At 42.0% G+C, this 27416-nt stretch overlaps 1 protein-coding gene across 5 annotated transcripts in view; it reads right to left on the reverse strand.

The window, feature by feature from the left end:
- Window positions 1-1979: 1979 nt before the first annotated feature.
- HTR1E (5-hydroxytryptamine receptor 1E) overlaps window positions 1980-27416 on the reverse strand; it is a 41850-nt gene continuing 16413 nt past the window's right edge. For 3 of the 5 annotated variants that reach the window (XM_077305083.1, XM_077305064.1, XM_077305074.1), the window contains exon 2: window positions 1980-3337. In XM_077305083.1, coding sequence (XP_077161198.1) covers window positions 2111-3196 — 1086 coding nt within the window. In that variant the 5' untranslated portion in view covers window positions 3197-3337 and the 3' untranslated portion in view covers window positions 1980-2110. Of the gene's footprint in view, window positions 3338-3977; window positions 4121-4162; window positions 4189-27416 lie in introns of those variants that run through there. The other 2 variants (XM_077305098.1, XM_077305093.1) reach the window with 2 other exon arrangements.

Consider the following 27416-nt stretch of genomic DNA (forward strand, 5'->3'; position numbering starts at 1 on the left):
TGTGTGGCAGATTGTCAACGACGTTGTGCATAATGGCAAATCAGTAGCGTTTTCAATTGGCAACCATTGTGCGATTTTGAAGGCGTGCGAAAAGCCCCATATTCTTGAAGGTGTGTAAGTCAGTAGAAAATCTTGGTCTGAGTTGGGATAAATTGAAAAGCATCACAACTGATTGTCAAAGAAATATGTTGGGAAATAAAACTGGTGTAGTTGCAAAAATCAACTACACCACGCTCCCCCCAAGTGAAAAAAAAATCCCCCCCCCCTCACGGGCCCGATTTTCGGCCGAAAACAGTGTAAAAAATAAAGGGAAAATACATCAGCAAACGGGCTTCTCTGTTGTTTGTGCTTAGTGACTAAACAGCTCTGGGGAGGGACTCTGAGGGTGATAGCAGCAAACAAGCAGGTTGGAGAGCCACACAGAAAGAGCTTCATGTGGCCCACAAGACTCAAGTTAGGGACCCCTGGCCTATGCCATGTTGTGACCTTAACAACAATACAAACCTGTGAAGTGAGGAGGGGGCTCAAACAGGAACCGCAGGAACATCCAGGCAAAGTACAGAGAAATCTCATATGAACTTCACTAGTTTGCCTTGAGTCTCACTGTAAATAGTACTTCTTTTAGGCTTTGCATTAATACTAGTCCATTCCAGCTCTCAAGTCTTGTGTCCGCAAGCTGACCACTCCACCTGTTGTGTTCCAAGTCAGACATTGTGCAAGCTTTAAAAAGACAGTCAGCAACACATTTAACTCTACTGGCATCCTTTTTTTTTTGTCTGGATTATATATGACAGTATTACTTGGAATCTGGTTGTATAAAATGTGCTAGTAGCACAATTTTAATTGAACATGAATAGCATTTGAAATGGTTATTTTTATTCATTGTGTTAGCCTGACAGTAGTCAGGAAGAAATATGTATCTTCACCAGTTGTCAAGAGACATGCATCTTCACCATTTCTAAAAAAGTAGCTTTGTGCTTAGCTGATGTTTTAATCAGGCAATTGCAAGTCATCTGGCAAAGAATCAACATCATCTCAGTTTTAATTATGTAGAGCCTTAGGCCTGATACTAATTAGCAGTTGGGGAAGAGGGAGCAATGCCAGAGAAGGAGAGATCAAAGACTGTGTTGCTGCTGAACATTACAGCTAACATGGCAATTGCTGAAGCTTTTGGCACAGATGTGCAAACAGCTGTAAAAATCAATTAGCACCAGTAGCATATCTCAGAATGAAGGAGGACCACCAAACCAGTAATTGAGTAGTATATATCAATTCTATAATTCCGCATGAAAAATGTCACCCCATAATTCCAAAAGCCATCAGTCATAATTTGAGAGTAATGACATGGACTTTAAAGTCTTAATAATTAGCCAACATTTGTTTGTATAGATGACACCAAAATAACTTCTGCAATCATAACATATTGTGCGGTGTGCACCTCTGCCTACCTTTCGTTTGACAAAAACCATATGGAATGGTCTCCAACAGAGACTGTTTGGGGGAGGTCACAACAGAGATCAATGGGTTACTCTAAAGTAAACTGCCTCCCTATTCCTGATTGGCTTTAAAGCCCATTCTGGGGCATGCATATGCCACAGCACAAGCCAGTATTATGGTGGGAAACAGCATATACCTCCCATATACTGACAACCTGCTCTAGATGAAATAAATTCCAGGCAATGGCAACGGAGAAGGGTGGGTGGATCAGTATACAGGAGACATACACTAGCTTCCACCTGTAAATAATGCCTTAATGCATTATGGCTGCCTATGAATCAGCTAGGGTTGGGGGGGGGAAATTATTGTTGGGTTGTGACCCATACTTGGTTAGAAGCTGCTGAAATACAATGTACATTGTATGCACTTTTTTCTTTTTTAAAAAGAGTGATCCTGTGTAATAAAATGTATTTTAAATTCATGGCACAGAAGCTCATGTACTCATGCTACAAAGAGGTAGAAAACAGTAGGACAGACACAAGTTAAAGACAAGCAAAACCAAACCTTTTAATGCCTCCACCTTGAAAATGAGAAGAGTTGATAGGTTGATTTTTTCCCTCATATTTAAGGCCAATAAATCACACTGTCAGGTTCCACAGCTGTTTTAGGAGTGTTACCAACACTTAACAAGCTTTTTAAAGGCAAGTTTAAAATCTTCATTGAAACTAGTGTACAACAGAGGATTTATAAGAGAATTCACATAACCAAGCCATGTCAAAAAGTGAGCCAGCTCTGCAGATACGGTAATAAGCCCAACACCCACTATGAGCTCCTTAATGAAAAATGGCAACCAGGACAAAATGAATGCACTTAAAATTAACCCAAGAATGCGGGCAGCCTTTCGCTCCCGTACACTGGAGATCTGTTGACGGTCCTCAGCCAAATCAAGGTCATTGTCCGAGGTCGGAGTCCTTACTGAAACGTTCATTCTGTCAAATTCTGTGGTGGGATCAGAGGTGGAGAAGTCTGACACACAGAATGTCTGTGTGAGCTTGCAGCTCGCAAAAGAGTTTTGGCTGTCGGTGCTCCTGCTGCTGAGGTGTCGGCTTGATCCCCGTTTTTGGTAAAGGCTCTTGGCAGCATGATAAATTCTGTAATAGAGAATCAGTATGAGTGTCAAAGGGATATAAAATGCACCAAAGGTGGAATAGATTGTATAGATAACATGGTTGTGTTGGATCTGGCACTCCGTGGAATTGGTATAACTGCTCTGGTTTCTCCAAAACAAAGGAGGCATGGAAATGAAAATGGAGATCGTCCACACAGTAATGATCATAATGCCAGCTCTCTTTGCAGTTCTTTTCCGGGCATATTCAATAGCATCTGTGATTGCCCAGTACCTATCGAGTGCAATGACACAAAGGTGAAGTATTGAGCACGTGCAGCAGGTCATGTCGATGCTCAGCCAAATTTCACAGAGGAAATGGCCCAAAGTCCACGTCTCCATTACGATGTAGGTAATACTCAAGGGCATGACCAAAACAGCAACAAGTAAGTCTGTAACAGCCAGTGAGCATATTAAGTAGTTGGCAGGTTGGTGGAGTTTCTTCGTGGTACAAATAGCTGAAATGACAGAAGAGTTCAGCAGCATTGTTAATGTGGTGATTATGGATAGGGTCAGGGTGATCAGCATGTTTTCTGTCACTGTTTTGAATTTGACGGCCATGTTGGCTTCTGTGGTGAAGTTGGTATGATTCATCTTGTCACAAAGAGACCTTCTGGGAGCTCACAGTATCAAATTCGAAATTTACCCCTTCTGGGTCCTTCAAACCCAGAAACAGTTATAACCCATTTTTTTTCTCCAGATGTAGCCCCTTTTCTCCTTCTGTTTGCTGTTTTCCTGGGTGGTAAAAAAAAAAAGTCAGTCAATATATATTTGTGCTAATGCACATGCAGCTCACATTATTTGAGCAGGGGCCAATAGGCTTGGGGATATTGTCATTGCATATATAATATATGCAATCAGTGAGTGATGCCACTTCGCAGCTATACCATGTAATGGGAAGTCGGTCTATACAGGCATCCAATTTCCAGCTTTTGACCATCCTGAGTAGGAGTGGATGCACTGCAATGCAGTTGTTTAGTTTACCTCCCAATGATGCTCCCAATGATACCCTGATTACAATGAGGATTGAATTAACTGTGGCACAACACGTGATCAGCATCAGGGAAACATTCATACCATGTGCTCATGGCACATCTGCACATTTATTCCAAAGCCATAAATGGCTGGTTCTGCATCAGCCCAAGTGTAAAGTAGTCATATTGCCATACTGTTAGCACCCAATCTGTTCTACACTAATCTCTGTTGTGGTCTGCAACCTGATAGAATTTGCCTGATGTGTCTCACTTTCTTTGAACATGTCTACAATTCAGCACATGAAAGGTTCCTTCTTAATGTAGGGTGTTCTCTTTCATTTAAGTAATCCATTCACTGCTTATTATGGGACATATTTTTGAATAAGTAATTAACAAGAGACCTCCAGTTGGAATGAGCAATTCAGCATGCCTGGACACTGGGGACGCTACATCATCAGGGTGTATAGGCATTATCTCCTTGAATCAGATTCCTCTGCCCTCTGACACCTCATTTCTCTTTCTTTTTGCCCCCTCACTCTCTCTCCACATGATTGCCCATGGGGACACATGTCTCTGCAGGGCTCACCTGTAGATACAATACCCTTGTACTCCCATACAGATGATGCTGGGCAAGCTGGCCATTTGTGACAACATGGTGTGGTAGTTAGAACAGAATTGCATTGTGACAACCGTATAATGCTGTGTGCTACAGGAGCTTAACCCATTGCTGCTATCCAGCCTTGGTGTGGTGATTAAAGAGTAACAGACTCTGATCTGGAGAACAGGGTTTGATTCCCCACTCTTCCCCATGCAGCCAGCTGGGGGTCCATGGGCTTGTCACAGTTCTTGTACAGCTGCTCTTCCATAGCAGTTCTCTGAAAGCTCTCTTAGCCCCACCTATCTCACAGGATATCTATTGTGGGGAGTGGAAGGGAAAACTGTAAGCTCCTTTAGGACTCCTTCGGGCAGTGAAAAGAGGCGTCTAACAACCAACTCTTCTTCTTTCAGTTGCAACCTCAATGTGAACCAGACTCTAATTGAATAAATGCAAGGTTTTTAACCTTTTGCCCATATACTTCTTGGGAGATTTATTTGCTGCACTCAATATCACATGTCTATGACTGGGCAAACTTTGCCTATTCACCAAATATCCTAATGCCTCCTACGTCTAACCCAGAAATTCTCAAACTGTTATGTTGGGCAGGGCACACAATAGGTCTGTGAGAAAATCAGTAGTGTATTACAAGACATTACAATCTGATGTCAGCCTAAAGCATAGACCAGACAGCATACTGCCTACTGTGAAGTGGAATGGTCTAAAGCTCCGGCCTTTCCATCTAATTTATGATGGGTAGACTATGTTGGGTCTCTACATTGAGTGTGATTGCTCCACTGAATCAATCCCAGTGTAGCGACTGAGCATAATATCTCCCCTTCAAAGGAGGTGTATTGTTATATCCCTGCACAAGTTAATGCTTTGGGCTTGGCACCTTCTATTCAAGAGCAGTGATTCATGCATAAATGTAGAAGAGAGATTCGCTGAGGTAAGCTAATCCTCAATCTTTCACACTGCAAACAAAACATTTTGAGTGGACCTTGAGCTGTTTACAATGCACCCATAAATTTTCATTTACAGACTGAGATCCTTCCAGGATCCAGAGTGAGATATGTATTTTTGGTGTCATGAAACCCTGACAAACTATTGTTTACCTAGTTTATTCTGTTACTGATGTTTGATTTGTATCTTGCTGAAATTTACCAAGGATGGTAGGATTTTCTTCCACAGAGCACAACTTTCTTATCTCTCCTGCCCACTGCAGTCCCAAATATCGCGTCCCAATGCCAGGGAACAGGGGGAATTCAAAGGAAAATCATGAGGGGGAACTGGAAAGAGGGATCAATGAAAATCATCCCCCTTGCATTGATGGATCTATTCTATGAGATCCACCCCAGTGTGTTGGTTTTCCGGTCTCTGTAAGATTCCTTGTGCCAATCCTTTCTATGGAACAACACTGAGAATTATTTTCATAATTACTCATGAAAATGTGTCCATGGAATGTCTAATCAATACTGGACAGATAGAACATGTGACTTAGAATGTCAAATGCACCACACAATCATGTTTAGCTATATATGAGGATCTTAATGAGTCAGCTGTCTACTTGGTACTTTCTTGGGGTGCTGTTCTGTATCAGACTACGATACGGAGTTGAGAAACTGTGTTCAGTTTGATGAGTCACAATCACATGAGTTTACTTGTACAATTTGTTTGACAGTTGCCTCAGAACCAGATCATGTATATATTTTTGAACAAATAGCATGGATGATGTGATGATGTTCAATTCAGATGTACCATTATAAATCTAATATTGCTTGGATGCACAACACTGTGGCGGAACTGTTTGTTTTAGAATGCTTTTATGCCTTGTCATATTTTTACTCAGCTGTTTTTATTGACTTCACTTAAAAAAAAAATTGTTTTAGATTTGAGCCCCATCTCAAGCAGGTACCGGAGGTGCTCGTGGGCGCCGTAGGCTCATTCTAGCAGCAGCAAGCACCGGATGTTCTGGGCTGGTGCTGCCACCTTGCTGCAGCCGCCGCCAGTGCTGCCTCCTCAGGGCCATGGCCCCTGCTTTGGGCCGGCACGCTGTTTATGCTGTAGCCTTCCGCTGTCCACCACCACTGGCCGGGTGGAGCAGCGGGGTGCCAGAGATGTGCTGCCTGCGGCAGCCAGGCTCATCTGCAGGCAGGCTGCTGGAGAGGTGAGTGGGCAGTGAGGCAGGGTGGCGCATGTAGGGGCTGGCCTAATCAGGCTTTGCTGGCCGCACCCTGATTGGACTGGATTTGAGCTCGGACACTGTCCAGGGCCAGACACGCTCCACTCCCCAGCCAGCTTCCCAAATATTAAGAGGAACCATGGATAGGGATAGAAGACACAGTGAGGATTCCAAAGCAAAGAAAACAGAAAGCAAAGGGAAGAGTCTGTTTTTTTTGTTTTAAGTCAGCCATCACTGGAGTAGGAAATAAAATTTCATAATCTTGATTTTATTAGGCTTTTTATTTTTACTTCTAGCAGGTCGTTAAGTCCTCAAATTTTTGTTTCTGAATCTGAGTTGACAGTGTTTATATGGAATGCTAATATATTATTGGCTACATGCAAAGTGCCTTTATGTCCTCTCTTCCACCATAGTTCCTGCTGGAAATAAAGGGCACTGAGGCTAGGACAGATCAACTTGTTCATGTCCAGCTATTGGAGGCTGATTCATGGGGCTCTTTTTCTTAGGAAAAAGTCCATAGATGCATCCAAGGAGTTTTGGTGAGCTAAACTGGTCTTGTGACTGTCTTAAAAGTTTGCCATTTGTCATACCTCTGGTGAACAATAACAAAAGTAGTTGATATATCCAAACAGTCCAATGTGAAAGTCCTGTTTTGTCATTTGGACATAACAACAAATGATCATTTGCCTTCAGAGCAGAAGTCTTTTGTTAGCTGTGAAGAGCAGGAAGTGGAAGCAGGAAAAAGGAGTGCACATGTCCATGGGCTGTTCAGATATTGACAAATTATGGCTTGTCATAACACATGAACCATTTCAAACCGGAAACATTATTAACCACTGATCCATGAAAACTTGGGGTGATGGATTCTCACATGTGGCTTTGATGTGGCTTTATTATAACAGTTTTATGTCTCATGGATCTTGGCTTGAACCAATGAATATTTCATGTATTTCATTTATTACATTCTCAAATCATTCAAAATATAATTCTATATTTAGAATTGCTTTAATACTTCATGACTGTTGTTCCAAACAGGTTCTGACTTGCTGTCCAAGGTCCTGAAGGTTTTATTGTAAACACAGATGCCACAATTTAAATTAAATCAGAGGCAACTGAAGTACATAATAAAGTTTATTTTTAAATGAGGATGCCAATAAGAGGTAGGAACCAATTTCAGTCTTGTTATTTATGAGGCTGTTGAGACCCGTGGTAGATTTATAACTGCAATCCTATGCAGTGTTACTCCATTTTAAGCCAGTTGAATTTGCTTCATTCAATGATTAACTCTGCATAGGTGTGTACTGTTAAGCAACTAGGAAGAACACCTATAAGATTTGTAGTGCCGCTGCTTATATGTCCTTCTACATTCATCTCCATGGAAAAATTAGAATTCTGAAAGGACACTGTACCTTCTTCAGCTACATTCACATTACTCTCATATGTGAATCTCATACTATTTTCCTGCTTGGCCATTGCTCTAAAATTTTTGCTTTTCTATTAGACTTCATCTTTCTGTCTGCATGAGCTTTCCTACAATGAATCTGCTTCTAGGCACTGTAATAGCAAGGAAAAGCAAAACAAAGCTGTTTAGCTGTTGGAAAGCAGGTTCTTTTCAGTACATCGCATAAAATATATAGGAAGTCATATAGATGTATTAATGCAATTTGCCCAGGTTCAGCAACCCAGAAAATGCAATTCTGAATGAGATAGGATGCATACATACAGCATACACAGAAAGACGTTTTTGTACCTGAATGGGGAGACATGAAATAAAATGAACTCTGGCAATAGAATCTATGATTCTATGGCTCTAAAAATGCTTCAACATTATTGGGAGGATACCATTTTTAAATGTCCATTTGCAATTAAATAAATGTAGCATGTCAAGCGTATTATAGCAGTGATAATGTTCATATGTATGATTGGAATGAATCATTGGGAACATTGTTGATGAAACATTGATCACTTAACATTTATTTAATACCAGCAGTGTAACAGGCACTATACACACAACAGAGATGAGGTACCATCCCTGACCAGAAAGCTTACTGTGTAAGTATTTGCTTCTGATTTTACTACATCTGCAATCTAGGCTCTGGAAAAAGACAGTGTCAATCTACTCTAAATGTCACAGGTATTTCTAAACTTTTCAGATATTTTAAAACACGGAGACTGCTAGAGCAGATAGCAGTAAAATAATGTCCAGCAAGCTGTAATGCATAACCTCAGAGCACAAGTAATGTCAGTACTGAACTCTACTCCTTCAGCAATTCCTTAAAACTATGATGTACAAACAATCACAACTAAAGGCACAACATCCTCAAACATTCCCCATGGAGACCATTTCACGACAATGAGTTTTTCTATTTCATTTCTTACATTGCTGCTTAAAGATACAAGTACCAATATTTACCTCAGAACCAGGAAAAGCCTGCTTTGGGAGAAATAGTGCTAGCTGAATTAATGTGGAGATAATCATACTGAAATGTCACCAAGTACACTCCGTTTTCAGAGTCAATATTTACATCTTAGTTATTACTCTTCTGTTAAAAGGGGCCCTTTTCTTTTGGTTGCTGCTTTTGTTTCCTGAACTATGTGTTTATGGACTGAAGCACTGTATGCTACATGTGAAATGGCAAGAAAGAAATTGAAGCTGTGAGCTGTCTGGGGCCTGCCTCAGAGGATGAGGTATCTTAGGGGAAGAAAGAGAACATCCAGAACTAGCACAGGAATATACAAGAAGAGCAGTGGTCCTAGGTAAAAAATGCCTGTTTGACACCATTAGCTGTGACATCACTGGTTAGAACAGAGGTAGTCAAACTGCGGCCCTCCAGATGTCCATGGACTACAATTCCCATGAGACCCTGACAGCATTTGCTGGCAGGGGCTCATGGGAATTGTAGTCCATGGACATCTGGAGGGCCGCAGTTTGACTACCCCTGGGTTAGAAGTTTGAGGATTGGCCAGGGAAATTAAATTGGAGACCAATAGCCATTCGGTGGCCACCTTTTTTCATGAATTGCTTCGATTGGAATGTTTCTGGAAATGGAATGCTTGTTGAAATTGACTTTGATTGGTTCACATATGCTCACATTCATCTGTGAAAGAATTCTATAGTGAAGATATGCAGAAAAGGATAGCTATGTCAGGCTAATATTACACCAAATAACAATATTACAGTAAGAAGTTAGTCAGAAATCAAAATCATGGATTTGATTTATCACTCAGTATTCATCCTCATCCTTTATCTTTCCATCTTCATATTTCGCTAAGAGGTAAGTGGATGGAGAGTGTCTGGGGCCCCTTACCAGGACAGACAGCAGTTCTAGCCAATCGGGTGAGGGCACAATCTAGGCCCTTGCCAGGACAGGCCAGAAAGGCTTCTAGGCCCTCACCAGGACAGGCAAGAAAGCGACGGGGAAGCGGAAGGACACCATGAGTAAAGAAGGAGGCCCCCTTGGGCCTAGACCCTGGGTGTGCTTCTAGGCTCGAGGGGAAGGCCGCTCCGGTGTCGGGAGGGAGGGGGAGGGAAGCAGGCCTTCCCACTGGGCCCAGAAACGCCGCACTCAGGGGCAATGCCATCTCTATGTGTCTGCTGGGCAGCTATGGCGGGGGTGGGGGGGCTTTCAAAGCCCGTTCTCACGAACAGGCTTTGAACCTAGTTGGCATATAAAATGTTAGTATTGTCTAAGGGACTGGAGATTTCTATTCTGCTGACTCAATACATTACTGTCATATTAGAGTTCTGAGTCTCCTACAATTTCATGCTGTTTGATGGGAAACCATCACAAACATCAGACCTAGACCAGGCATGAGTTGTGTGTGTCATTCTCTGCTATGTAGGTGAGTAGCTCAGATTTGATGGATAATTTATGTAGACTGACAAGATTGGAGGTCTTGAATTTATCCAACAGATGAGAATAGTTCCTGTGATGATAGATTTTTTAAATGCATAGTGTTTCTTAAGCAGAACTCTTCATAAACAATATTGCCTTTAATGATTTCCATAACAGCAGCACCTAGTGTTGCATGCAAACTTTTTTAGAGGTTCTAGACCAGCGGTTCTCAACCTTACTGGTGCCATGGCCCCAACTTTGGCAGCGGTGTGCACGTAGGCGGCATGCACGCCCACGCACGGGTGGTGTGCCCATGCGTGGGTGTGAGCATGCATGAGCATGCAGGTGCAGAACAATCGAGGTGGCGTAGAGGTGTCCTGTGCAATGGCCCCGCCACCTCTGCCTGCCTCAGCCGCCATGGTGGCCAGCAACCTGGTGACCCCGGGGACGGGGCCAAGTGACCCCAAATGGGGTCGCAACCCCAAAGTTGAGAACCACTGTTCTAGACCAACAAGAATGAGGGTCCTGTGCAAAAAATTCCAATAGCTTGGTTATATCTGCTGTTCTGAAAATATGTTTCTGGTGGTCTGCATACACTTTGAAGGATTATATACAAGACTGCATTGATCCTTGAGGCCAATGTAGTTTGTATCAATGACCAAAATTTAGTTATGCTAATCAGATGGAAAAACCTTGCCAAAAGAAAAAGGAGCTGTCCTTTTAGTTAACAGCAGTACAATCCTAAATGGAGTTACATCCTTCTAAGTCTGTTGAAGCCAATGTGTGCTGAATGTGCTGAGGATAACATCCAATCATACTGTGCATGGAAAACATCTACAAAGACTGCAGCCACATATTGTTGGCGATTTAACTGGCATTGGATTATACACAGAATAATAAAATTATTTGTAGATATCAATTTCTGAATGTAGTCCCAAATAGCCAGTGTTTTTGTTACATGCCTTTCTTCTTTTGTCCTTTAGGCATGTAGCTTTAGAAAAAGGCTAGTTGTCTGCATTTGTTAATGCAGATACATAATATGAATTCAATCACAAAAAGCAATGTGAACATATTAGTGCCTAAACTGGCTCAATATTCTAATCTTAAAGTTATGCCAAAAGAAAAAAAGCTTTCCTAGTATTTAATAATCTGAACAGAGAACACATGCCTTCAGACTGCTAAAAGAAATGTCCCATATTCTTGGGGAGAAACTTAACTCTTTGGATGGTTTATTGTCACAAAACTGCAAGAAGCAATCAAACCCGAAGAGGCAAAAAGTGTTGTGAGTTGTTGATGTAGAAAGATGAAGGAAGGCAAGCTGCCATTAGCCTGTTACACAGTCAACCCCTCTAAAATACCCAGGCAAGCGAGCAGAAGGGAGCCAATCTTCTCCTTCTCCTACTAAAGATGAGGACAACTAATCTGGTGGATGTTATTGTGGGCCTTGACCTTTGACCCAATGGAACAAATCTGTCTTGCAGGCTCTGCAGAATTGATTGAGGGCCCTGATCTCCCCTGGGAGCTCATTCCACCAGGCTAGGGCCAGGGCAGATAAAGGCCCTGGCCCTGGCCCTGGCCCTGGCCCTGGCCCTGGTCGAGGCAAGTTTCACCTTTCTCAAGCCAGGGACCCTGAGCAGATCCCGATCTGAGGATTGTAACGCTCTTGGGAGATAAGGGAAAAGGAGGTCCTGCAGGTATGCTGGTCCAAGACTGTTTAGGGCTTTAAAGGTTACCAGCACCTTGAACCTAGTTTGGTCTCCAATCTGGAGCCAATGCAGCTAAGCAAGAACTGGTATTATGTGTGCTTTCCACTGAGTCCTGTCAGGACTCGTGTGGCTGCATTTGAAGCAGTTGAAGTTTCTGAAGCAATCTCAAGGGCAGCCCTGTGTAGAGCAAGTTACAGAAGTCTAGTCTAGTTGTGACTGTTGCATGGATCACTTTGACTAGGTCATGCTCTGAGAGAAAGGGAGCAAGCTGCTACACCTGGCATAGATGGTCCATCTTTGTGATTGGAGCCTCCATCAACAAGGAGGTGTCCAAAATCATGCCCAAGTTCTTGACTGTAGGTGCTGGTATTAATTGCACCCTTCAAGCACTGAGAACTGTATTGCCCATCTCTCTACATTACAGCCCAGCTGGATTCAAGTTCAGCTGACTCCGTCCAAGCCAATCCACCATGGTCTCTAGACAGCTGACCAGATTGTCTAGGGGTGTTGACAAATGGTTGTCCATTAATGGAAAAAGCTGAGTATATCCATATACTGATGACACCCCAACCTGAAAACCTGGATCAGCTGGGAGAGGGGGCACATATAGATGTCAAACAGCATTGGGAAAAGGATTCCTCCCCCACATTGGGACATTCTCTCCCTAACTGCCAACCTCTGTGCCAGATTTTGGAGAAAGGGCTTCAGTCATTTCTAATCTCAGCTAGATGGTGGCCAATAGTTGGTGGTCAACCATGTCAAATGCCTCTGTCATATCTATTAATAGCAGCAGCGTCAACCTGCCTAGATCCAGTGGTTCAAATAGGACTCTGAGATGGCTGAGGGGCCTCTAGCTCACATTCTGCATCAAACCTGATCACATTCTGCATCAAAATGATTGGTTCAAGGGGTCCATGTCTAGGGGCTCCCAAAGAGGGTGCCCCATCCCTCCATTATATCCAATGGAGACGACTCTCTTTGCCGACATTCCCATTATAGTCTATGGCACCATTGCCTTCCATGGGTGCCGAAGGTGAAGTGGCCGAATAGGGCCCTTCATGCACAAGCTTACTGTATACCAAGGAACTGGCTTTGGCCAGCAGATGAGAGGGCAGTTAGGAACAATCTCATCATTGACTTCAGAGAATTGGGCATGCCAATCCTCTGCCAGCTCATCAACTGAGTTTCCGGTGGGTTTCAGATCCCACAAAGCATTATGGAAACCAATCAGATCCACAATTATCTTTGGGTGAGCATAAATCTGCTCTCTGCATATACAAGGAGGGGACAATATTTCAATCTGAACCTTCAGGGTATAGTGGCATGGCCATGGCACCGTAGCTGAATGGACCAGGGTGACATTTCTGCCCATCCCAAAGATCAAATTCAGGGTGTGGCCTGTTTGATGTGTGGGGCCAGCAACAATTTGGGTGAGTCCTTTTGTTACCATGGTTGACACCAAACTCTGTGAGAAGTCATTTGAAGTTGCCCAGAATTAGTAATCTGGGGAACTGCATAGCTCACCCATCTACCAATTTCAGGAAGCTTGGCAGGACATCTGCTGGTGCATTCTTCAGTCAGTACACCCAGCATATGGCCAGATTCTCCACTGTGCCGCACACAAGGATGACATGTACAATTCCTGGGATCTTTGGGACAGCAAGTGCCCAGAATGAAAAAGATTCTCGGACCAGCATTTCCACCTCTATCACTCTCTTGCCCGGGATCAGTGAAAGACTGAAAACCCGGGTGGGGTAGGTTGACCTAAGGCGACTGTCTCACTTTCCCTCATCCAGGTCTCCGTTAAGCAAGCCAGATCCATATCCTATCCTGGAGGAAAATCTTGCAGGATTATTATCTTATTCTTTATGGACCTCATCTTGCACAACACGAATGTTAGAGAGAGGAATAGGCTGCCTAAGGAGGTGGTGACCTCCCCCTCACTGGCAGTCTTCAAGCAAAGGTTGGATACACACTTGGACTGATCCTGCGTTGAGCATGGGGTTGGACTAGATGGCCTGTATGGCCCCTTCCAACTTTATGATCCTATGATTCTATGAAAGTCTTCTTTACCCCACCACCAATGGCTCTTGGGATGGGACAGAGGCTAGAAGGAGTCCCAGCCGTACCATATCTCTTACTCCTTCACGTAGCCTGTCTCCTAGCAATGAAACTATTGTATATTCTTTAAAAGTAGGTTTTTAAAAAAAAAAATGGCCTCAATAGCTAAGAAAACATCAATTTTTAAAACTTCTGGCCACAGACATTCTTGGCATGTAGGATCTTTGCTAACAAGAATGTAACAGTTTTGCTACTGCAACTGGGTAGATGCAACCTAGTAATTTTTTTCAGCACCATGAAATAACAGACCTACCACTGCTCTTTTCATAGCAACCAGCCAACATTGCCATTCTGCCTTGCTGTTCATGAAGCAAGTGGGAGTTCTGCCATTTATTTCACTAAGAAGGCAGTGTGCAGAAATTGCAGAAGCAGTCCACACGCACTCTTGGGATATTAAAGCTTCTCTAAAAACTAGCTGATTCTTGAGTGATGGGAGTCAAGTCTCTTTCAATCCCACTTCCCATCCATCGCAACAGTTCTCTACAGTAGGACAATATGGCTCCAGTTAGTTATGTCTCAGGCCACAATCTTTGGCAGAGTTATTTTATTTATTTATTTATTTATTTATTTATATACTGCCGCTAGCCAACAGGTCTCACGGCGGTTTACAGTAAAACATTAAAATTACAATAAAAGCTCCACAATCCCGATTTTACAAAAATACAAACAACAATGGCATTCTATTAACCCCACCATTCAGCTGGAGGCCATACCGTCAATTCTGTGTGAGAGGGAGCTAGACTTATGGATTTTAGAATAAGTCTTACTGAATTTAGTGGGACTTACTTGCAAGACAACATGCATAATATTTCTGCACATTCAGTGGAATAAGTTCTGGCTACATCAAGTACTCCTGCAATTTTGACAGGACTTGGTCACATTTAACTTTAGTTGGATTGCTACATATATGTAAGGTCTGATTTGGCTAGATATAAGCCAGAACTCTACCTCAGAACTTTTTCTGAATAAAGTAATGAGGAAGAAACCCACAGAATGTCCATAGCCTGGTTTAACTCATCTGAACTTGAACCCAAGAAAGTCTCTTTTTAGAAATCAATGATTTTATCCAGAGTAAAGTTGTGAAGAAGCAAAATAGATCAAGATCAAGCATAAATTGCAGCATCAAGGTTTGTTTAGTCAGCAAGAAAGAGGAGGACAGGCCAGAGTTAAGTTTAGATTTTTCATCCATTTTTGTGTGAGGCAACCTGTAGAGAAAGGATCCACCAATCAAGGAGCCATCTCCTCAGTGAGAGGATACAGTCTGTATCCATAATCAAGCTTAACTTTCAAAAATCGAGCTTAACTTTCAGAAATTAGGTACAAGCAAAGTTTAGCCTCCACCACCCTGAGTAAATTAAACACCACGAATCATTCTTTATATGTTTCAAGTAAGCAAAAAAATGGCTTGTGGATCTTTATGTTAACATGTACTTGCTGCAATCAAATGGCTTTCTCAAACACTTAATTTTCAAGGCTGTTGCGTATTTTGGTCTATCCTGGCAAATTAACTACTCTCAAATACTAATACTTGAGCTTTGAGGCTGAGCAAAATATGAAGTGTGCATGTGTGAAGACACAAGAACAACTGTTTCCAAGATGGCTTAAAAACATAGAGGTGTCCATGCTGTGAGGGGAGCAGCTTGGTGTGTGAAAATAACAAGGAGCTGAGTATGACACAGCCAGAGTTAAAGACATTGCAACCCCATAGCATTTGAGTTAAATGTATGGTTAATGGGAATTCTTCACAAACATTTTATTTAGTTTCATATTTCTTCTTCTTTTGAATGAAATCTTCATTAGTTTTAAAAGTTTGTCTTTACTTCTATGAGGATTCCCAGACAAAACATTGGTAGAATCCACATTCTTCCAAGAATGTCATCAGTACAAAAGTTGTCCTCATGTACCTTTTGAAAGGGATTGCCTCAACCCCTTCACTTCAAATTCTCTTCAACTCATTTAGAAACACTTGCTAAAAATCTTCTCCTGGAATGGAGGAGCTGAGTAAGTGCTCTCTGCTCAACCCATAAAAGATAAATTATCTCATTATTTAGATGAAAAATAGCCATAGGTTGTGAGCGGGGGTTAGTGATTCACTGCCCCAAGGAAAAGCAAGTTTTATCATTTGTGCTGGATACACAGGACACTTTGGGCTTGTGGGGGTTAGTGAATCACATCTCTCTAGGAACTGTGAAATGTCACAGGAACATCTTGTTTTGAAAGAGAACCAGAAAGTTGGCCATCTAATAAGGCTGTGTTCTTCTGCCTGACCAGCTTCTCAAGGTCTTTGCTTTTTCTGGGTTTGACTGGCAAACATTCTATGCTCATAGTCTAGAAAATTACAATACGAGAAAGGAAGAAAGGTTCAAAACATAAACAGAGAAAAACAGAACCTTTCCAAAGCAATTGGTACAATAAATTTTATATATCAATAATTTTTTAAGGACCAACCAAAACGGTTTCTAGATATACTCCGTTTTCACAATTTTTCTTCAGTGGTTGATTCCTTATACTCTTATCAAGCAATTTATATATATATAGATAGGCCACCGGCTCTGTAAAGTATTGTGGGGAATGTCAGCCAAAAAACATAAAGGAAGAACTTTACATTTGTCACTATTGAAATTCATTTTGTTCATTTTAGCCCAGTTTTCTAGTCTGTCAAGATCATCTTATATTCTGATTCTGTCTTCTGATGTGTTTGCTACCACTCCCAGTTTAGTATCGTCTGCAAACAGGCTTAAGGTGTTGGTTATCACCTTTAAGGCCTTACACGGTCTGGGTCCAGTATACCTGAGGGACCGCCTCTCCACCTACACTCCTCAGAGAGCCTTGTGCTCTACTACATCCAACCTCCTGGTGGTCCCTGGCCCCAAGGAGGCCCGCTTGACCTCAACCAGGGCCAGAGCTTTCTCCATTCCGGCCCCCACCTGGTGGAACAAGCTCCCAGAGGAGATCAGGGCCCTGACAGAACCTAAACAGTTCCACAGGGCCTGCAAAAGGGAGCTCCTCCGCCAGGCATTTGGTTGAGGTCAACCAAACCATTGCTTCCAGTTGGCCCTCAAGCTCCCCCCCTCTACGACCAACACTAATCGGTTGCCCACAGGGTCCAGTAAGAGTTGAGCTGAGGCTCTCACAATTTCTATTTTATGGTGTTATTGTTATGATCTTGTTAAGTTATTATTGTTATAATATTACTGCTGCTACTGTTACCATGTGTAAATTGTATCCTTCTCTGTTTTCTGTAAACTGGCCTGAGCCCTCTGGGAGGGCAGTATATAAATATAATAAATAAATAAATAAAATAAGTACCCCATCTATTCATTCATCCAAATCATTTAAAAATATATTGAAAAACATAGGGCTCAGGACAGATCCGAGGCACTCCGCTCGTTACTCCTCTCCAAGATGATGAACTATTTACAAGCACCCTTTGGATGTGATCTATCAACCAGTTCTTGATCCATCTAACAGTAATAGGATCCATACTGCATTTTACCAACTTGTCAATAAGAATATCTTGTGGAATCATATCAAAAGCCTTACTGAAATCAAGGTAAACTATGTCCACAGCATTCCCCTGATCTAGCAAGGTATTAACTTTTTCAGGTTAGTCTGACATTACTTGTTCTTAAGAAAGCCATGGTGACTCTTAGTAATTACAGCTATCCACTCTAGCTGCTCAAGGGCCAACTGTCTGATGATTTGTTCTAAATTTTTGCCAGCTATAGATGTCAAGCTGACAAGTAAGTAGTTATCCGGATCCTCCTTTTTCCCCTTCCTGAAGATGGGGACAACAATTGCTCGCCTCCAATCTTCTGGCACTTTACCTGTTCTCCAAGAATTGTCAGAAATAAGGGACAGAGGCTCAGAAATTCCATCTGCAAGTTCTTTTAATACCCTTGGATGCAATTCTTCTGGCCCAGAGGATTTAGTTTCATTTAAAGAAACTAGGTATTTATGGACTACCCCTACATTGATCCTAACCCACAATTCCCATCCCTCATCACATGAAATCATTTTGCCACACTGAGCATGATTCCCCTCACAAGAGAAGACTGAGAAGTAGTAATTGAGCAGTTCAGCCCTCTCTTCGTCCCCTGTTATAATGTCACTTTCTTGTCCCCACAATGCTCTTAACATATCCCTATTCTTTCTTACTTTGAAAGAATCCTTTGTTGTTGTTGTTTTTAGCATTTCTTGCTAGCTTGCTAATCTCATACTGAGCTTTAGCTTTTCTAACACTCTTCCTACAAGCATTGGTTGTTTATACTCCTCCTCGGTTATAAGGTCCTCCTTCCATTTCTTAAATGAGTTTTTTTTATTACTCAGTTCTTTTGAAAGCTGCTTATGGAGCCACTCTGGCTTCTTTAGGTTCATCCCAGTTTTCCTGCTCAAGGGAATAGTCTGCGATTGTGCCTTCAGTATTTTACTTTTGAGAAACTCCCAACCTTTTTGGACTTCTATCTCCTTAAGTTTTTCTGACCATGGAATTCTACCCAACATAATTAAGTTTGTTAAAATCTGCTCTCCTGAAGTCCAGCCTATTTGTGTAACTACATACAGCTTTTCTCTTCCCCAAGATCATAAAGTCCAAAACCTTATGGTCACTACTACCAAGTGTGCCCATAACTTTTACCGCATCAACCAGTTCTTCCCAATTCGTGAAGTCTAAAACAGCAGACCCCCTGGTTGCCCCTTCCACTTTCTGGGAAATGAAGTTGTCAGCAAGACAAGTCAAGCATTTATTGGACTTTTAATTTTTAGCAGAGCTGCTTCCAACAGATATCTGGGTAATTTAAATCTCCCATGACTACTAGGTCTTGTCTCTCTGAGAACTTTGAAATCTGGTCTAGGAGCATCTCATCCAAGTCTTCTACCTGGCCTAGCAGAACCCACCATAATGCCACTATTATTTCCTATTCCTTTCCTAAAGACTCTCAGCTGAATTCTCATGCTCAGACACATATTTCCTCATAAGTATTTATATTCTTAACACATAGTGCTACTCCTCCCTCCTTCGTTATTTGTCTGTCCCTTTGAAATAAGTCGTACCTCTCAATCCTATTATTCCAGTTATGGAATTGCACCCCTATGGCCCATTATGCACGGTCGCCGAAACGGCGATTTCGGGTCACATGGAAAACGCGGAGGGGGAAGAAGCAAAGCAAACCGCTTATGCACGGGACGGGACGCAATGGCGGCAAAACCCAAAGTAACCGATCATGCACGCGGCGACCCCGGCACCGCTTCTGGTTGCGCCCTGGTCACTCGGAAGCTGCGCTTTCTTCATTTCGCTAATGTGGCTTTTTCGGCGGCATGCACCAAATCTGCGGCCGGTTGCAGCCAGCTCCGTGTGTTATCGGTGATTTTAGTCGCCGCCATTCCACCCCAAATGTGCGCTATCCCCCCCCCCCGTGCATAATGGGCCTATCTTAAAATTAAGGGAGATCTGCAATGTGTCATGAGAAATGCTCTCCAATAAATAAACAAATCTCCCTAGACATGCCCAAACCCTTAAATTCTTTTTTTGAGGGAAAAGCTCACAAGCAATGTGAAAGCTTAAAGGTATGGTTTACACGTCGGCACATTTTAATGCAAACTTGAAATTGCAGAGGAGGGAATAAAATAAACACAACTGCTTAACATGCTGAGTTTCTTGATAAGGGAATGTTGGCTTCCTAAGTACTGTTCCTTCAAAATGGAAGGAATGCACACATGACCATATCACTCTTTCCCATGCAGAAATATGCACTTGTTTGTGTATTAAGCCTCATGGGTTATGGTGCTATCTGTTTAAAGGTGGATTCTCTAGCAAAAACTGCTTTTCTTAAGTGGTGATTCTGCCTGTAGGCAGCTATAATTAAATTATTCCTGATTAGGGCTGAAGGGCTGAACATAGTGGCTTGGCACATGCCACCCAGGGAGATTGCACTGAGCCAAGCTTTGAAAGAGAGAGGGGATATTGGGAACATATCCTGCATGGATGAGGTTTGGCATCACCTGCTGGGTCTTTCAGAACATTCCCTACTGCAAATGGGACTGCCCTTTGGGAGCATCTCCGGCTCCTATGGGGATACATCTGCTTCTTCTGCTAAGAGGAAAAGATAATTGTGAAAATACCAAAAAGTCTTCATTTTGATTATCCCAGTTTGGATACAGTTTTTCTCCTGTGAGAAATGAGTCCTTATTTTCACCACCCTTCCTCAAGCCAGAATTTTTTTCTTTCAAAGGAACTCATTTTAAATGTATCTTTCCCAGTTGCATATAAAAGGTGTAAGGAGTGCATTAAAAATGATACATCCGTGAAAGCCACCCACATGAACAGAGATGGACTGCAATGACAACATAAAAAAGAAACAAAAATGGGTCTTATAGGGGCTCTTGTACAACAGGACATCAAAGTCACCATTGGTTTGCTGGAGTTGTTTAGGAAGTTTGCTGTCTTTGACACAGAAGGCCCTAAAATGACTTGAGTTTTTCTTATCCATGCTCTGTTTTGATTTCTGGAATCAAATCCCAGCATCCTTGTGTGATATCATCAATATTCTTGTGCATAGATATTTTTGTGGATGATAAGTCAGGGAACTCCTTGTCCCAAGAGAGCCAATGAGTAGTAGTCAATAGTAGTCACAGGAATGGACTAGAATATGGCAGATCTGGGTTCAATTATCTTTGAAGTTCATTGGACGACTGCTGGAGGCCAATCACTATCTCTCAAGATAACCTAACTTAGAAGGTTGTTATGAGCATAAAGTGAGGGAAAGGAGAAAATTGTATGCCCACCCTGAGTTCTTTGAAAGAAGAATGGGCTACAAATGTGATAGGTAAGTAGATCAGTTTCATGTTCAACTCAAGTCCATTTTTAAGTTTCAGTTCATAAAAACAGCAGTGGTACTAAGCAAATGCTGGAGGCACCATGGCATGACGAGTCAGGCTTGAAGTGGAGTGGTGCCTCCTGCAGTGCCATACTGGTATCCCAGTACATGTCATGCTAAGATTAAAGAGCTCTGGCTGGCACTATGGGTTACCAGGTCCCCCTCGCCACCAGTGGGAGACAGGGTTAGGGTTGGGAATTTCCTGGAGATCGGGTGGAGCTTTAGGAGAACAGGGACCTCAATGGGGCACAATGCCATAGAGTACACCCTGCAGAACATCAGTTTTCTCCACTGGAGATGAAATTGTGGATGTCCCCAGGTCCATGTAGAGGTTGGTATCCGTAGGACACAGAAAGGAGCAGGCTGCAGCAGAGACTCATCTAGCAGAGAGCAAATAGTATATACCAACTGTTTGATGGCAAACTTACCATACTTGTGTGTGGGAACATTCATCTAAACAGTTTTGATGTATTCGTATCTGAACTAGGAATCTGAGAACATTCAAGCGAGGGCATGTATCAGCCAATAATACTGAAGCTCTTGAACTTCTGATACCATGGGTTGTTGTGAAGCAGGAACTGAGTTTGGCCTGTTCAGATGTATTAATTTACACAGTACGTTTGTGTTCTGCCCATCTTTCAAGAATCTCAGGGTGGCATACATTATTTCCCACATCCTCCATTTTATCATCACAACAACCATGATAGGATAGGACAAGAGAAAGACTGACTGACCCAGAGTCAGTGTCATGGCACTGGAACCTAACCATCTTTCATCCTAGTCCAACACCCTAATCTAGTCTTTCTCAACTTTTGTACCATTGAGAAACCCCTGAAATATTCCTCAGGCTTTGAGACACCACAGAAGTGGCACAATCATGCAGAATATGGTTGGGAAGCATAATTGTGTACATGCCCACCCAGGGCCCCACCCCTTCTCACCCCTCCAGGCCCATCACTGGCCATTTTGGGAGAGGGTTTAACAAATTTAAAAAATATATTTTAAAAACTAACTCCCACCCTCTCAGAAAACCCTTCCAGGGCTATCAAGAAACCCCAGGGTTTCACAAAACCCTGGTTGAGAAAGCCTGCCTTAGTCTAAAGAGTATGCTAATCTGGCACCAATGAACATGGCTTGTACACCATTACCTGATCTTTCTGTTCTTAATTGCATCACAAAGATGATATGAAAGATTCACCTCTGATGGTTCATTAGCTTGTGGAAGTAATCATTTCTTTTTGTTTCTTCAAATGATAATGCTTATCATTTTGAACTACATTTTTGAATGTAAAGATGAATGTATTACCTATTATTTGAAGCACACCAATTTGCGCCCTCTCTCTCTCTGTGATTACATTGATTAGGCAGCTGATTCCTGATCTGGGCACTTGAGAAAGAAAAAAATATCTGCCCTGCATTTCAAACATGCTGGTGGATAAGTGTTTTCCTACAAAGCAATTATTTTAAGGTGGAAAAAAAAGTAATGTATAATGCAAACCTGGGCAATTAAAAGAATTAAAGTTCATGTAGCGTTTGGTGAAAGCTTGTGTGGGAGGGGAGAGCAGTCTAATGTGTAATTTAAAGTATTTTTTTATTTCATGCAATTTCCAGAATGGAGCTGGCTAAAAATCCAACGTTAGCTAATTAAGGAACAGATCCTTTTTAAAACGGGTGCAGCACATATTATTTATATCCTTACAGCTTTCAATGTCATTTAAATTCTTCCATGGAGTTTTTCTTACACATTTCACCTGAAAGTGGATGAGTTTGTCTTAAATTAAATTCCAAAGTATAAACTGTTGTATTCCTAATTTACACTGCTTTCTCCATTAAGCCCACAAACTTATTTTTACATGGCATGGATGCTAGTATTTTTCATCTGTTTATGCAAAACCACCAAAAGGAGTGTGCTTTACTATGTTTTACTGCCTTTCAAAGGCTTTGGGAGTTCCTTCTTCCCCCAAGTGTGCTCTGTGTCCGTCTTTTCCAGGAGATGAGTAGGGAAAGCAGCTACACACTCCATTTCCCATGCTGCTCATGGTTTTCCCCATCCTTTTGTGCCAGGCAACGCCAGGCATTGAGGGGATGACAACCACATGCCTATTCTAATCTTTACCCCCTTCACAGCTAAGCCATGGTGCTCTAGGGCTTAGAAAGGATGAATGTGGAACTCAGTTCTGCCACTTTGAAGGTAGAGCCAACTGAGACTGGCAGTGGCCTCAGCATACTTGTGGGCATTCTGCACACAGCCAACGCACAGTTAACCCCTCGAGTAGATCAATGACAATTTTTTTTTAATCCATCACAAAGTTGGGCAGTACAGGAACCACACACATCATGCTGGAATGAGTGCTATGTTGTATGGATCAGGTAAAATATCCTCCTTCTTCTTAGCTCCTGTCAGCAGAAGAAGGATGAAGAGCTCGTATAACCTGATTCCCCATCATCATTGTATCTCCCCAACCCTGTGTGGTAGAGTTGCATGTGTGGTTTGCCCAACCCTGTGAACTAGGGTTGCCAGGTCCCTCCAGGTCATTGGCGGGGGATTGCAGGATAGGGTGGATAGATCCAAGCTGACAAACTCCCCTAGAGAAAAAGACCTCACTGGTCCCAGCCTCCAAATCATCCATTTTCTCCAGGGGAACTGATCTCTGTAGTCTGGAGATGAGGTGTAATTCCGGGGGATCCCCAGCTCCCATCTGGAACATACAGCAGAAGAGAAACTCGGAAAACATTGGTACCATTACCCCTCCCATGAACTGTTCTCCGGGTCAAACTTGTATCCCCAGAAGCAGTCAGTTCTCAATCATGTGACTTGTAAAAAAAGACCCAGATCCCTGTGCCTGGCTTCCCCTACTTTCTTGTCTCCTTCTCTGCATTGAGTTTTGTACCAGTCTCCCTAACCCAGTAGAATCATGTCAGGACAGCTGAAGGTGGATTGGGTAAGAAAGACAATGGTAAAAGGAGAGAATATGGCATCTAAATGAGACTTTCTCATAATATCTGAGGCAGTGTGTCTTTACTGCATGTAGGCTAAGGTGAGAAACCTTGAAGGGCAACTAGGAATCCCCTACGCCTTTTGGAATATATCTCTGCTTTGTCATAGTCTCGAAGTGCTGGCAGCAGGCACAGTTTAAAAACAGTGAAATATCTGAGGCTTGGGTCAAATCAAGATATAGGATATGGAGAGAATTGGGGAGCTAGACAGAACGCCTACCACTGTGCCATCTGTGCACACATGAGATATAATGTGCTTTCCACCTCTAATATTTCTATTGTTGCCAGCTAACCCCCATTCATTTGATTTCTCTGAAATTTGTACCTAATAGATCCTTCACCCTCAGTTCTGCAGCAATAGAGAGAACCTTGATTTTACAAGGGGAGAGAGTGGTTGTGGTTTTAACAGAGAATGCAATGTACTTTAATTGAAAGGCTGCTCCTACAGCTGTATAATTTCAGGAGACCGAAACCTTACGTGTCACAGATGTATCACCGGAGCTGGCAAATTCATGTCACCAAGCAGAGGTTTTCCCCATGGCTGCTCTCTGACTGCAGCTTGACAGGAAAGGAGAGAGTGGGGACAAGATACAGACTTCACCACTCAAATACAGTTTTAAAATCTGCATGAAATTAAGAAGACAGCAGTGTATGAAGAATATTTTCAGCACTGCTTGAAATACACAAAAGCATGTGTGAGTTAAATGCTTTTTTGTTCCTGTGGGAACATTTTGTGTGCATGTAAGTGTTCTCCCAGGTCATCTTAGACACGGACAGTCACTGAATCCTAAAGTTCTAATTTTCTGACACATGCAGTGCCATCCTGAACAGAACTTCACCCTTCTAAAAGTTCGTCAATAAGCTTAGAAGGGCATAAATTTCCTTTGGGTGGTATTGTGAATGTGTGGTTGTTTCACTAATATAACCACAAACGCAACAATAGAAAGACCATCAGTTGAAAAACAATTAAGGCTAAAGGTAAAGTTGAGATTCAACCCTCTAAAGTGTAAACAGAATTCCACTATTACAGGTTGTGACATTCCTTCGGTAATATCATTGCCTTTAAAAAGCTACAATAATGTCATCACTTCCCCATTGTACTCTGACAAGAAAGTTGCTCTATTGCCTTGAGGCATTGTGCATTTTAGGTTCTCAGATTCTGGATAATTCACACAGATTTCAGTTGCTGGAGATTCCCATTAGTAAACTCAAGAGGCTTTGCGCGCTTCCCCATTGGCTGCTTCGCCCTGGATGGACACTCGGAGGGCCCAATCAGGAGCCGCGAAGCGGCTCCTGAATAGGCCCTCTGAGTTTTTATCCTGGACAGGGCCCGCCCTAACTCCTCCCCAGGTGGCCTTACCCTTTTATTTAACTGCAGGAGCGGTTAAAGATAGCTGGTGTTCCTGAGTGGTCTTTGTGGAGTAGCATTTAGGCAACAAGTTGTAGCCAAAGGATAACAAATGGAACCTAGTTGCTGCTTGGTTTGGCATCTGGTCAGAACTGAAGGAATATATTTTGCAAAATTCGTCAAAGCCATTTCCACATAGAATGCAGTAATAACATTTATCTCCCCATCTCCAAAACCCAGAAGGGCTTCTGACAAGACTCTGGAAAAGTGGCATCATATAAATTTTCTAAATAAATACATACATATCACTGTTACTAACAGAAAGATAAGTGGTCTGCATGGAAAAGGGAAGTCTTGATTTTATCTAACTAGTCAATTGATCCATTTTGGCAAATTTGGGCTACCAAGCTTCTAGTATTGAGGGAGGGACTCCTACCCCCAGCTCCTGTTGCCTGTTACCACTCGGAGCATCAGTAGGACAAAGTGTTACTTCTTTATTAAAACATTTATACTTCACCTTTCCTCATGGTTCAAGGCAGCTAAATAAATAATTATAAGACAGTGTTGCTTGTTGCACTCTGCCACTTCAAGCACTCTGCCACTTCACTGCAAAGGTCTTCCATCAAAGATTGGATACACACTTTCCTTGGATGCTTTAGGATGCTTTGGACTGATCCTGAGTTGAGCGGGGGGTTGGACTAGATGGCCTGTATGGCCCCTTCCAACTCTATGATTCTGTGATTCCAGTGAAAATCCAGTAGAAATGTAGGGTAGCTCTAGAAATCACCAGAAACTCTATTGTTTTACAGTATGAAACACATCCATAATAATTTTTAAGATAATAAAGGTTAGAATAAATTTTAAATGTGTAAAATAACTTAGTTTGGTGACAGAGAATACTTTAAAGAGATTCCAAAATGATATGATAGAGCTGTCATTGTCCATTTTAAAAATCAGTTATTTCTTTTAAAACCAGCTTTTAGAATTTAATGGACAGAGATTAAGACAGAGATTAAAAGGTGCTCATTGTATGTGTTTATGTATATATCTTTGTGTATAAAATGTTAAAAATCTGTTTCTAGCATTGTAACCTGCATCTTCCTGGAAGGAAGCCTCATTGAAAAAAATAGGATGTACTTCAGAATACACATGTTTAGGTTTGCTCCCACGATATAATAATTAAAGCAAACCTTCATTGTTAAAAAGAGAAATGTATTATCAGTATTTTCTTCATTATATTTTTATTATGGGGTATCATCTAGTATTGGAGTTGAAACTTTGTAAATTGTAGGATTGTCTAAGAACAAGGATTATAATACCATTTAATCTAAGTCCTTTTTCCTTATCCTAAACCCAAAATGGTTTATCTCGGTTTCTTTTAGTAACTGAGTAGGCACTCTCATGTTAAAAGACGTGTAGGGAATAGAAGAGCTAAGAGAAAAAGAAAGCAAAAAGGAAGTAAGAATTGGTGATAAATGGGGCAAGCCACTTAAATCAAGCCAGAATGATATGAAGGCATGTACAATCAAAGAAGTAACAAGAAAATTATGATAGACAAAGAAATATCTGACAAGATTGGACAGAATTAAGGAACAAAGATGATGGCATGGAGAATTAGGAGGCAAAGCGAAAACAGGGAAAGTAAAATCTGCAAGAGAATATAAGGAGAATGACAGGAAACAATACTGGAGGAGGGATTTCTTGTATAAGGGGGGAGCAGAAAAAGGGAGGAAAGAAATGTAACTTAACGATGCTTTATTTCAGGTGTTGCTACAAGTGACCCTTGAATACCCTTGAATTCTGTGACCCTAGAATACCAAGCCTCAGGATGCTACCGTAGCAATATTAGGCTGACATCCATTACCAGTCATGGGTCATGAAGACACAACAGAAGCATTCACAAACTGGGACTTTAATTGACCTGCTTTCTACAGTTCCAGAATTGAGGTCCTGATACCATTCTAGGAGCTAGTTATGTTGGCAAGGCGGTTACTTTCAGCCACGCTGCACACGTGTTTTATTTCCCTTGTTTATCAATGTCTGTCACTAGACAGCTGAGGTTTTCCAAATCTTCATTTCTTACACCCTGCTAGCTAATTGTTGCCCCCACCGCTTTTACAAGGATTTGCTCTGTTGGAATTCCTGTTTTCTGTCACACTGGGTCACTGAAGTGATAATTA

This window comes from Paroedura picta, chromosome 1 (genome assembly GCF_049243985.1).
Source record: "Paroedura picta isolate Pp20150507F chromosome 1, Ppicta_v3.0, whole genome shotgun sequence".
Lineage (NCBI taxonomy): Eukaryota > Metazoa > Chordata > Lepidosauria > Squamata > Gekkonidae > Paroedura > Paroedura picta.